Source organism: Stegastes partitus, unplaced genomic scaffold (assembly GCF_000690725.1).
Source record: "Stegastes partitus isolate 25-593 unplaced genomic scaffold, Stegastes_partitus-1.0.2 Scaffold408, whole genome shotgun sequence".
Lineage (NCBI taxonomy): Eukaryota > Metazoa > Chordata > Actinopteri > Pomacentridae > Stegastes > Stegastes partitus.
Genome location: NW_007578139.1, coordinates 450,010 through 463,602, shown reverse-complemented (window position 1 = coordinate 463,602; position 13,593 = coordinate 450,010). Strand labels below are relative to the sequence as shown.

General features: G+C 41.2%; 1 protein-coding gene across 2 annotated transcripts in view; it reads right to left on the bottom strand.

Moving 5' to 3' along the window:
- Positions 1 to 12,851, bottom strand: part of spegb (striated muscle enriched protein kinase b) — a 37,920-nt gene extending 25,069 nt beyond the window's left edge. For both annotated transcript variants that reach the window (XR_520336.1, XM_008285552.1), the window contains exons 1-4: positions 11,753 to 12,851; positions 2,463 to 2,546; positions 1,867 to 1,927; positions 155 to 1,698 (exon numbers count right to left, since the gene is read on the bottom strand). Coding sequence is in view for 1 of the 2 variants with exons in the window: in XM_008285552.1 (XP_008283774.1) it covers positions 155 to 1,698; positions 1,867 to 1,927; positions 2,463 to 2,546; positions 11,753 to 12,170 (2,107 nt within the window). In the remaining variant the exon portion in view is untranslated. The remainder of the gene's footprint in view (positions 1 to 154; positions 1,699 to 1,866; positions 1,928 to 2,462; positions 2,547 to 11,752) is intronic.
- Positions 12,852 to 13,593: the final 742 nt, after the last annotated feature.

The following is a 13,593-nucleotide window of genomic DNA, read 5'->3' as shown; positions in this document are numbered from 1 at the left end:
TTTGTCAGAAAAAAAAAAGCCTAAAGTCATTTTCCCCTGCTCACATTAGAGGATAAGACACACTAGTAAAGAATGTGGTAAACATGAAAAGCAAACAGAGTGGAGCATCACACTGACACAGAAAGCTTAAGGAAAGAGGCACAATAAGTCTAACCTAACTCTGGAGACAAGGGTCGAGGGCGACGGTTCTTCCCTTTGGTCTTCTGCTGTTGTCCCTCTTTGGCACGAGTGCTCTTCTGATGAGGTTCGTTTGTGTTTGCAGGGACGTCCTCTTCCATTTTTTCATCTTCAACAATAATTGCAGGGACTTTTATCTTAGAGGCTGCTTTGGATAGCTCCACTTCCATGATGTCCTCTGTTGGAGTAACTGGTGTTCTTGGGGGTTTTGCAGGAACTTGAGGAAGATCATGCACATTGATAGCCCTTTTCTGTACCAGTGGACTTTCGGGTCTGTTTTCAATTTTTCTTAATACTACTTCTATTGGCGTCTTTCTCCCTGAAGTCTCATCCTTCTGTGATGTTTGCACAAGAGAGTCTTGAATGTGTGGGGACTCTTGCATTCGAGATACCCTTTGTACAAGTGGACTCGGTGGCCTACGTTCAACCTTACGTAATGTCATCTCCGCAACATTTCTGCTCGGGGAATCTTCCCTTTGTTGATGATAAAATGCTGGTGACGATGATCTCTGAATGATTTCTGTAACTGGACTGCCTCTACTTAATTCTCTCACTGACCGTTGTCCTGGTAAGTCAGACAACTGCATTGACTCTGGGGTGCCTGCCACCTCTCCAAATCTACTGACCGTTACAGTTGTTGAACCTGCTGTCTTTTGGGGTTGAGATTTATACTTTTCCTCCTGTGTTTGCTGTTGTTGCTGCATTGGTTGCTGACTTAATTCCTTCTCTCTCTGCTCCTTTGCCCACTGGACACGTTCCCTTTCTTGGAGCTTTTGTAGGACTTGTGGGGGAATAGGTTCAATTTTCCTGAAAGGCTGGCGTTGCTTGCTCTTCAGGGTGAGCTGTTCAGTTGAAAATGATTTCTTCAGATGAGGTTTTCCAACAAGTTTCTTAATGCGCTGGAGCTCCTCAGTGAACTTATTCTCAATGTCCTGAACTTTTTGGGAGTAGCGAGGTTTCTCCTCCAATGAGGCAGCTCTCTGTCTAAACATAGATCTCCGTTCAGCAGCATCCTCTTTCAGAGCCTCCCGAAGATCTTCCCTTGAACTTTCTCTCGAGATGCCCAGCCGGCTTCCTCCATCATCTGAATCTACAGATCCGGCACGGTTGAACCCTGCCCAGGATCTTCCAGAAATGGAACCTTCTGGAATATCGAGACTTCGTCTCCTCTCCTCTAAGCCACGGACCTTCTCAAAAACCTTTGAGCTTGCCCTTGTAAGCTTTGGCGAGGGTCTGAGAGTAAATTCTTTTCGGGAGTACTCACTTAGTGGAGTCTGTGGTCGGGAGTCCTGAGTGTTACTTTGGGACACAGATTTCGGCTGCTTAACCTTTTCTTCAAATTCCCCAGGCACTGTGTCTTGATATTCAGTTGGCACAACAGCTTTCTTCCGCAAGCTGAGAGGAGTAGTTGAACCAGAACGACTTGGCATCGGAGAGGTGGAGGTACGTTTGACCAGTCTTGGGGATGGGGGTGGGAGGACTTGTGGGGGAGAGTCTGTTGAAAAATCCTCTGAATGGCGTCTGAAATAGAGGATTTAAAGCAAATTCTATTGGAGTCAGTAGGCGGTTAGTAATTCACAACTTGCTGACCACTGTAGTTTAGTATAGAATTTGAGTCCACTTGTATACTAAAAACACCAATGTCTTCATTTATAAAGTGCAACGATTATTTGCATATTTCTTGCTTGCCTGATAGAGTGATCCTCATGTCCATGTGTTCTATTGTCATCTTCTGCACCTTTGTCCATCACTGTATGTCATGTAAAAAAAAAAAAAAGAGAGAGAATAATTGGCAATTCATGAAGGTAAAGAATCAGATACTGGCTGGGGGAACAGGGACAACTACAATCACAGTCACAAGAGTAATTGTAAAGGTGTTGCTCATAGTAGCTGCAAGGTTCTCTCAATTTCACAGCACATTGCTTTCATTAAACCTTTACCGACTGCAGGAGGGGAAACTAGCTGGTAAACACTTTGGAGAGATAGGATTTAAAGAGTCAAATATTTCCTAAGAAGCTGGTCGGGGATCAAAACAGAGCTAGAAGGAGGATGGAAACTGAATTTACATTTGACAGCTCAATATAAGCTTATCAAATGCATGCTATCCTTGCTCTGTGTCTCCTGGGTGCTTATAGGAGTTGTTCACATGACCCACAAAGTGTCGATAACAAAGCAAAAATCAATGAATGCAGCTTTAATAATACTGTGGCGATAATGGGAGTCTAAACTGTAAAGCAGACTTTAAAGACATTCCAAGGTAAATTTTCTGGAAACATGGTGGATACCTGTGTGCACAGCCTGGTCCTCAACATCCCCGCTATCTTTGGTCTCAGATTGGTCTCCACCTTCATCTTCTGTTGTTTCGGAATCTGAAAATGTGTGAAAAGTGGGACACCATTTGTCACTGAATTACATTTTAATTGCAGTTTCCAAAGAACAGTATTTGTTGAGAATTATTTGGAAGAAGCAGCTCAGGGACAGTATAAAACCATTTACACAATGAAACAGTCTACCATATCTGAACATTTGACACTAATGGAAAATGATGTTTCCATAGTCGCAGCAGAAGATGCAAAGAGAGCACACTGTTACTATAGGAACCAGTGGGCCAGCTTATTTTATTTTGTTGACACTTTGATGACGCTTGGTGAAAGACAACTGACGATTCCAATGCATGTTGGAGAAGACACATTTTCATTGTGTCGCTGAAAAAAACAATATTTCTGACACTGGGCATAACTCTGAAGCCTTGTTTAGAAGCATCACGTTTGTCTTCTGGATGTACATGTGTCCTATACTTTGCAGGAAGCAGCAAGGTGTCAAGAAGATAATTAATAAAACAATCACAGGTTTGAAAAAAACTGGTAAGCTATTCTGAAACACTGTATTTCCATGATGAAATAAACTGTCTTCAAACTGAAGTTTCCATTCCATTTTGTTAGATTGTATATTATCAGAAGAAAGGGAGGAAAATATAAACAAGTGTGTCAGTATTTTTCACAGAAATACAGCATTGTTTTATTTTATCCTTTTAATCCTAAAAATTTGTTCCAACTGACAGCTATGACTATTCTTCTCAGAATGAGAGAATATTCAGTCATCGGTACAACTTAAAATAGAAAGCACTATTGAGTCATTGGCTTCCCAGCAGCTCTCATGAGGTGTTTGCTTCACAGTAGGTGGAATTGCTTATAAAAACAGTCTATCTGTTGTTCCCTTGCAGTAAAAGAACACAATAGGCTAATGCTGGTTGTACTGAATGTGGCACAGAAAAGCTGAGAAACCTTGTATGAAACAGTTGCAAAGAAAGAATCCATTCTATATTACACAGGCGACTTGTTTTTCTGTTCATCAGTGACTTATTTTTTCTTGAAGAGATTTACTTGTTGTCTATGTGGCCAGCTCATTATCTTCGACACAGCTCTTAAATCTAAATTCAGTTACACGACAACATCACACTGCAGTCATGCAATATTCATACCAAATGAATACCTTTTAGATTTCAAAGTAAAACTCCCCAGTAATGAAGTCTTGTATTTTTTTCTAAATAAGCATGCAGATATCTAAAAGAGCTGTTTGAAATGCAAACATTTTGCTAATGAGCCCTTAACAAGACCATGAGAGTGCTGTACACAGTCTAAAACATTTTACATAGCGTTTATATCTGTCTCCCCAAAACGTCCATAGGTGTCAGTAGATTTCATCTAAGATTGAACTACTCAAGCAGTGTTCACATACCAAAATGACACAAATGTTCATTTTACCTAATAAATAAAATACACTGTTTGCTCTCCACAACAAGCGTTTTTATCATTCAGGACTTTTGTCATCATGGATACAACAGCAATCATATTATATTAGGGATTGATTATGGTCGATGCCTTAAAGACTATAAAAATTGCCATTAAATTTTGCATTTAGTTCCCATGTGGGTTATCCTACTGTCTACGACTACAACTGACAACTAAACGTGCAGTGGAGCAATGTTATGAACAGATACCTGTTTGGTTGTACATGCACACACACAGGTGTGGTGTTACACACTCCTGTCAGTGGTTTTAAGCTATTCTAGTAATTGATCGCTAATGGTGGTAATCTAATAATAAATGCAGGTATGCAACAGGCAGGAAGACAAAGAAGACAGGAACCTATAGCAAACATGAATGTACATTTAAAAGAATGTTTGTTTAAGGTCTAATTGATGGACTGAGAAAATTTTAGTGAGAAACTCTGAATGTAACATAACCACACAGGGCACCTTTTGCTAGCAGTGATCATATTTTTTAACCAAACAATCCCTGTAGAACATTTGATTATGATTAACTTCTTGAGATGAAGGGTTTGGGTTTTTTTTAAGTCTGCCTTAAAGGACTCCTTCCAGAAGAAGCTGCGACTCGGCATCTCACAGCTAAATTAGCCTGTCAAGGCTGCGATGGTGGTGTTATACTGTAAGCGGCTGCATTGGGCATTACTGTAAATAACCCACTATGGTCCCAGGACAGTGTGGTTCATAAGCCTGTGACTCTGTAACCCTGCAGAAAACCACAACGCTCAAGTTACAGCCTCCAAAAAGAGATTTATATTTTGGTGAGTACAACCTCACGGTGTTAAGAGAAGTGCAAGGAAACAAATTCTGCTAAGTGACATGTATATATACATATATTTTAAGTTTCCCTCTTCTGTTATATACTGCTCAGGATACTATATTTACCAATAAATAATAACATAAGTGCAATAAGAGACTTGAGAACTTTCCCCTCTAATAGCACAGTGCTGTCTGACAACATTTTAGTGAAACTTGGAAAGTTTTCTGCAATTCTCTGAAGTTGCTTCGAAGCTAAGTGTGAGCTTTGAGCTTGGTCATTATTTAACGAGAAGACTACTGATCAATACGATTATGTCGCACAGTAAAACTGCTCCTCTTCAATGAAGGCTGAACAGAGCAGCTTTAGCTCCCTTAAGCACCGCCACTGCATCTGGCACTGTCAGCTGAGAAAACACTGTGTGACCGGTTGCTGTAATGTTGATAAAATGCTTCTGTCAACATTTCAAATGGAATCCTTTACAAGGTTTTATGCTCCATATGCAAAAAGAAAATGGTCAAACCAGTGCAGAATAAAAATAAAGAGATAAAGATAAATTGAGATAGCACTTGCCTGATTCTTTCTTTGGTCTGAATTTTTGTTCATGGCCACTGTTGGTATGTCCTCGACAGGTATTTTTTGTCTTGGCTTACATTCAGCAGCAGGGTATTCCCCGAGATACACTGGGGGTTCCGAGCCATTACTATGCGCCTAAATATGGAGATTTTCTATGAAGATATCAGCAATTAGGAAGTAGTAATCTGCTCTAACTCTGCTAACCTACAGGTAAAAGCTTCTCAATCAAACGCAAAGAGAAAAAAAAAATGAAAAGAAGGCACTTTGGTCCATTATATAACAAGTCAGAGTCTCAGCAGTTCTTCTGAGAGAATCCGTTTCTGGAAAGCATAGAGCATAGACCTCCATCCGCAGGTGGAAATGTCTGTTGAATGCATATCATCCACTCTGAGGGAGCCCCCATGTCCACACAATAGCCAGCGACAGTGTGAGCATCTTCCCCCGCTGTGTTCCACCCCACAGGCAGTGCACACCGATAGGCAGAAAAACCAGTGGGAGTGATCCAGCCCTCTTGAGATCAGTGTTCTACAGCATTGGTTGACATTTTTCATTTTTCCCTTCCTCCCCATGTGTCTGTGTCTTATTCTTCAACTGGTGTAATGAGCCGATGTTGTGCGAGAGAGAGAGAGGGGGGGAGAGAATCGCTGCAACAGCTAAAGGGACCTCCTCACTCCTCTGCATTGCCGGAACACTGCTAGCTCACAGCAAACGTGTTACTGGCTGCTCACAACGAGTACGAGAGCTGCACTCACTGCTGTACCTTTAAAACACGATGAAGGCACTGTGTTGCTCTACGCGATCGTTTCTGCTGATGCTCGACTCGTTTGGTGCAGTAATTGTAGGATATTCCGTTACTACATGTTGTGTTTTGAATGGCTCAGGATGGAAGATTTCTGACGGGATCCTGCTCACACGTTTCGTTTTCGAGTATAAATCAGAAATAGCAACGCTTTAAAAGGACATTTCACTTCACAGAGAATCACACTGAGCTCAGGACTGAATAACACAGCAGCCAGCAGGTTGTGGGAAATGTGCATTTTTTAAACAAACCTATGCTGGGAAAAAAAACACTGTAAGTTATAAAATATATGCCCACAGGCTTAATTACATGGTTTGTTGATTATGTAATGTCAGGTCATGGAGAGTGCCTTTTTGTTTCCGTGGCAGCTGCACGTTTTTTTGTTTAATATACTGATTGATTTGAACATTATCGTGTTAGTCACAGCAAATAGTCGCTCAGAGTAGTCACATGCTCTGACTGTAACTGTATAAAATATGAGATGGCTTCAGTAATGTGTTGTACATTTATACGTGATGCTTCACAGCGTGTTATTTTCTACCCTGCTGGTGGCTGCCAGTATATAGAGCATGTCTTCTGAGGTGTTTTATTGTGATGGACTGTTTGAATGATTTATTCATGCTACAATACTAGAAATGAGTATTAATCAAAAAAAAAAAATCTTATTAAAGGCTGATAAAATAAAAATGTGAAAGTGGTTCTGGAGCCCACGGGGATTTGTCAAATTCTGCATTCCCTGTTATCTTTACAGATATTTTCAGCCTCTTTCTGCACTTTAGTTTTGATTGTAAGATTCGTCCAGCTGATACTTATTTCTGATACTCCCCAAAAAGCTAAAAGTGTGTGCTATGTGCTCGGCGTTAAAATTAATTTTAAAAGGAAGAAATTAAATAAATTTCAGGGTGCTGCAGCAAAATCAGTTTTGTCTTTGAGATGAATGAGATGTTCGCCTTGTTTGGATTCGTCCGTGAATGTCCAGAAAATTAAAACCACGACACAGATGGAGGAACCCAACAGCACTGCTTGCATAATACGGTTAAGTATGAGGAAGTTTTACTGTTGTTCACTTGCAGTTGTGAGGGTAAAAAGTAGCCTGTAAGACTATTTTTCAACATGTTTTTGAGCATACAATACCATACAACAAACCTCCAAGAGAATCGGTGACAGAAAAAAGACGATCATTCTCATACACAGTGTTTACTTAATCCACACAGGCCAAATTACTTACTCAAATTAAGGGAAAACCACTATTAAATGCAGCATTTATCACACACAACACAGATGTATGAGCTACTTTTCTATCCCCACTTTAGAAGATGGCCACTGGTCTCTGAGAGGTTTAATAATTCAAGCCCTGGGACACATTTCAGTATTTCAGCCACATTTACTCATAGCCATGCTCTCTCTATTTTTTATGAGTTGTTACTGCTTTGGTATTATGTTTTAAAGAATGTGAGCATAGAAACCTCTAATACACTCAAAAAAAACCCCTCAGCTTTAGGGCAACTGTGATTCTGACAGAACCCAGCCTCTGAGTAGTTTCCCTAAAAACCCTTCAGGATTTCTTGTCCGGTGAAGAAAAACATTATTTGTTGATCTCCTTATTGAAGCAACATGGCGGTGCGGGGGATTTCCACAGAGTAACTGTGGGCCCCACCTGTTCACTCACATTCACGGTTCAGGAGGAAGACAACATGGTGAGGAAACTATCCAAACGCACTGGAAAGGGGCCACGGTCACGCTCAGTGGCAACATCTAAAGTTCCCAGAAATGAGCCTTGCCAAGTCGCATAATTACTCTGCCCCCTTTAGACAGGCTTCATAATTTGCTTCATGAAATCACTATCAGTCGGCTTTCCGCCCGCAGTTTTGCGCCCGTGCACCTTTTCAGCATCTTTAAGCTCATTTTCGATTTGCAGGCTGCGGTGTGCTGTTTGGTTCAGTCTCACCGCACTCGTATAGAAAGCACAGCTCAAAAGGAAAGTTAATGTTCCGCATCTGCCCAATGTGTCAACAGACAAACGTTGGCTAACAGGTTTGCCACATCAACTCGAAAGGTTGATGATATGTCAGCGTCGTGTTTACAGCTTTGAGTCTGCGGTTCCCAAAAAGGCACAAAAAAAAAGCCATTAAAGCAGGTTGCAAGCTGATCGGGTCAAATGATTATGTATAAAGATCAAGGTGTCATTTAGTGACACAACTACAGTGTATTCACACCCTTCCATTAAAGAAAAGGCAAAAGTCACAATAGTCACTCAAATAGCTAGAAAGTGGAAAAAATAATAATAAATAAAAATTTGCTAAATTACAATTTAGTGAAGTAAGATGTTGCTTTGGAATTGTGGTTGAAAAGAATAATTTAAAAAAAAAACAAAAGTGTCTCAGATAAATTAGAGCGCGTTGCTAATGAGCAGTGGGCCAAAATCAAAATAGCAGAAGTCTGATTGAGAGTTACAGAAAACACCTGATTGCAGTGATTGGCTCAAAGGGTTGTTCAACAGAATATTAATTTACCCATCATGTTTGTTTTTTTCTTTTTATATATATATATTTCTGTTGAACCACAATTCAAAAGCAATGTCATGATTTTCATACAATTTGTATTTATTATTACTTTTGTCAATTTCAACTTATTTCAGTGACAGCTGTTTTGTTTTCCTTCTTTAATGGGAGGGACTGAATAAATTTGACTGTACAAAGATTCATAACGCAGCTGTATAGTGTCTTATTATTGTTTGATTTATACCTGAAACTTACAAAACATAAAACTGATAAACCGACTATACACCACCTCACCAGCTCCAGATGACAGACTGACAGAGTTAGCGAGTGAACACAGGGAAGCATTTAACAGCTAAGAGTTTCACACAGGAGATGGATGGTAGTAACTAAGTTAAAAAACGAGAATGAATGTTTTTGTTATGTTCATCAGGTGGCCAAAAACACATCTACAAACGAATGCTGGTGTGGCTCTGTGCAGATATACAGCTAGATATGATCATTAGAACTCCATAGAGAGCAGAGATGTTATTGTGCAAATGATCCGGATCGTGGAAGCTGCACGGCGTCGCACAACATGCGGCAGACATTTTATGTTTGTGTCTTCAGGTGATGTGGATTCAAATTGGGCCCTTTCTCTGATCGGCGAAGGCGGGAGGGGGGAAGTCACACAGGGCTGGGCTAAAATTAGCAGTGATGTCTTCCTGTGTAACAGGAGAGATGCTGGCCTGCTAACATCACAAAAATCTAAGGCCTGGCACATTCCACTGTATAAATAACTAGGGAGAGTTGTTGGACAAGGGGGGCGGGACAGAGAGACATTTTCAAAGACGGAGAGAGAGAGAAAGGGTTCAAGCAGTATCACTGAGTGATGTGACAGCTGTAGACTACGCACATGGCGAAGCAGCAGAGAGCTGAATCAAACTGAAGGTTAAAATGGAGCGTCAAAGGGAAACTTCCCAACATAAAGCACCCCAGTAGCACAGGACCAGTATAATCCTCACTTACTGTAAATGCTAGCAAAGCTCTTGTGGTTGGAAACCTGATAGACTTACGATTGTGTTGCCTGCTTTCATGAAACCACTTTTTTTTTTCTAATATTATCCCTGCAGACATTAATATACATGTATCATGCAGGTACGAAGAAATAGCACTCGAAATGCAGTTCTCCATTGTAGTGTATTTCTAAATAAGGCAGCCGCCCCGACCTGACGCATGCGGCGCTTTAGCGAAGTGCTGACACAATTATAGAACTCTAAAAATTGAAAGCAACATATTTATCCTGTCGTATTATGTGCGATGTTGCGTGTCAAGGATCCGTTGAAGTCTCGTCGAGCTCAACATCTGTTTAAGTTGATAACTCGAAGCAAAATGACATCAGAATTCCTGTATTTGTAGGTTTTCATTGGTGTGTTTCATTTACATTCATAACAGAATACGTCTTTCACATTTAAGTAAGAAATATTTGAAATTTAGAGGAATATCTCAACCATTACTCCAACAATCATGCTGAAATAAACATATTTTGTTACTGGTTTTCCTGAAATTAGGTGGTGGAGTCCTACCACATTTGATTGTCTCCTATGTGGACTCTCATCCAGCATTTACATAGGAAAATAAATGTAACACACTGTGGTTCCTTCCTGCCTACACTAGAAGGGAACTTTGCCATCATGTTGTTCAGTCTGCAGACATCACAGCTCTTAGTTCCTAATTTGCGTCCTCGGCTTGCATAAAGCATCTTATTGCTTGAAATCAGAAGGGCCTGTTACGCAAGCACACAGTCCCTTTTTTCCACAACATCAGAGAAAGCTTTCATTTGCCAGAATTTCACTTATGTTGAACCGATTGAACAGTATTCTGCAGTGATGAGTTTTGACATCGCTGTGCATGCAAAATGCATGCCACATATATTCTATCAGCAGGAAAAGGCACTTCCAAATGGAAGAGAGTTTCCACTATACGCTGAGCACCGCAGAACAATGACAAAGTGCTTGAGCTGATATATGAAGGGCATATTTGAGGAGCTGGTAATGTCATTTTTCAAAGCAGCTGAGGTGGTCAAACTACTCAGGTGAGCTGAATTTAGATCAGTGCTGGAGAAGATAAGAAGCATAGAGGAAAGAGGTTTTGTTGATCAGAATGCATGCCGCATTGGCCTTCTGAGCATCCTTGGCTAGACATTGAGGAATCTGACTACACGCGCACTCAGGGACTCTCTTCGGCTACATCTGTCAAAAGCAGTGGTTGTTTGAGCAATGAATTAATTCAGTATGCGCGGCGGAAATCTGATATATTCTAATCTCAAACAGCTACACGCCCTCACAGGTGAAATATCTAACTGTACGCCTTGAAAGAAATAAATGAAGAAATGCAGTGCGGGAGTAACGTCCTGTTATAGCAGATTGGAATACAGAGAGAAACGTGTATTTGAGAAAAGAGAAACACATTTTGTTAAGCAAAAATGGGCACTTGAGCGAGTTCCATGTATAAATAGACTGCATGTGGAAACTGTGTAGAAGTCTATGATTGAATATCTGATTAAATGCAAACACTGTATATTTTAAGTGTTGTGTTTCCAGTATTTTTTCTTAATTTGGGCCACTTTCTGATAAATAAAATGAAATATCTGAATAAAATCAATGATGACTTGTACCTACATGTTTGAACAAAACCATTAGACCATCATCTAAATGCACAGGGCGATATAATGACAATCATATAGGAATGATGCGGATATAGCAGCTCATGTCTTGCTTAAAGTATTAGATGGTATTTTATAAGCAGAAAAAGGAAGGAGACACTAGACAAGCACACATTCTGTCGTAACCAAGGGGGTGGGTATTTTGGATGAGAGTTGCATGCTGGGTAATTTTCATAGAAATGACATAAAATAGATTTCTGGTGACTCTGATAACAGCCATCTTGGCTTTGATGCTGCTGATAGTCTAATAAATTATATGCTATACTTCAAATGAACCCATAGGTTTGTGAACACCTGGCTAATTTGTTCCTCTGGTAGCTGATGGACACACGGAGTCCAACAAACTCAATCTAGAAACACTTTCTACGCTTAAATGCAAGTGAATCTGTGCAGTGAGTGTATTTGCTGATATTACCTTCACCCAGATCCAAGACAGCCAGCACAGCGCTGCTCCGAGCCTCTCCCAGGTGATTGTTGGCGATGCAGGTATAGAGACCAGCATCACTGGGTTTGCAATCCCTTATCCATAGCCCTCCGTACTCTTGGTTCTCCATGTTGAGGAGGTCGTCGTTGTGGTACCAGTACAGAGAGGGCTGGGGGTCCCCGACCACAGTCACCTTGAGACGGATATCGCAGCCCGTCCCCACGGCGGCGTTCCTCATTTTGCGCACGAAAACGGGCGGCGTCGGGGTGGGATAACCAGGTCCTCGAGGTTCTGGAACCGCTTGCTCCGGGCTCGCTTTGGACCGTTTCGGGGGGATGATGGGACTCGGTGGGGCCCCTGCTTCGTCTGCCCCCTTTTTCAGGGTCATTTGCACCTCGGCTTTTCTCATGGTTCAACCAACTTGTTAGACCCTACAGCAGATTCTATAACAGTCTACCTGAGCTAGGTGACTATAACACCAGCTGGGCCCTCTTGTAGTGATTTCAATCTAAATCCAATCAGGGCATTAGTCTACGAGCAAGACTTACACATAAACTGCGGTCAACATGGTTGTCACATTTTTTAACTTCAGATTAGCTACGAGTTTCTAGTACTTGTGAAAGCAAATTAGGATTTTTAGAAACATATCTGCAACGGTTAAGTCTCCGCAAATCGCTGGTGTCTGACCTCAGCTGTTGTCCAAAGAAGAAAAAGAAATTGTTGATCACCAGGTAATTAAGCAGATCGAGATAGCTGCTACTCTTCTGCCCAGAGGTATTTTTAGGGCAAGACCCACTGGATCATGTTGCATTAACAGCTCCCTTGACTTGTCTCTTGGAAGTGACGGCCCTGCTTCTCCCCCTCCTCCTTCTTCTGATCTTCTCTGACTTTTCCGTCTTTTTTAAACCTTTTCCCAGGAGCGTGTAGCTTCTTCGCAAAGCATGGTCGTCGACGAGTTTCCTCTTTTTTTCCCCCTGGTGGCCTTGAGATTTGTTCTCCCTCGGCTTCTGTTGAATGCATGCATCAAGTCCTGTCCAGCAAGTTGCACAGCAGTTCCCCCCCACTCCTAGTCCCCTGAGTTAAACCACCCCACTCATGATCTCCCCCTACCTCTGCCAGTCAGTCTGACGGGGGAAATGACAGTCACAGCACAGCAAGCCTTACAATGACAGCTGCATGGTGATCCTTCTGCCCAGTCACTGCTGCGCTCCCGCCCTCTTGTCATTTTTAGCCAACCTGAGGTCAGTAGAACATGTGAGAGGGCGCAACACTTGGCGCATAGGAGTTGGGGGGTGGTCGGAACAGGCCGATTTTTAATTTGTAGGTCACATGTAGGAGCTGACGTTGGTCTCTCAGTTGTGTCGGTGGTCAGATATCATGAGAAAGACAATATTATCGTTGCCTTAACAGTGTGAAGCAGCAGCCGGAGCTTTATGACATTTAATCAAGTATCACTGATGGCGTAAAACAAGTGCGTTTTCACAATTTGCTGTATTTACCACACCAAAAAAAATCTTCCGAGCTTGGTCACAACAACATATATTCTAATGTTACCATTCATTTAGCTAAACAAGTGCAACTACTGCGAGAACATTGCTACAACTACACATTACAAATGTGGATTTAAAGTCTAATAAAAATATTAAGAAAAACACTATCATGGCTCAAAACTCAATTTCAACATACTAGTGTAACTTAGAATGTACTTTTAAATCGCTATCTTAGTACAACACATACTTCGTTGACCAGAGTTGAATCCAGCAGTTCAGTGTTGTACCATAAAACGAGTAAAAATTAAAACTCACAAAAAGCAAAAACAAATTTGGTATTAA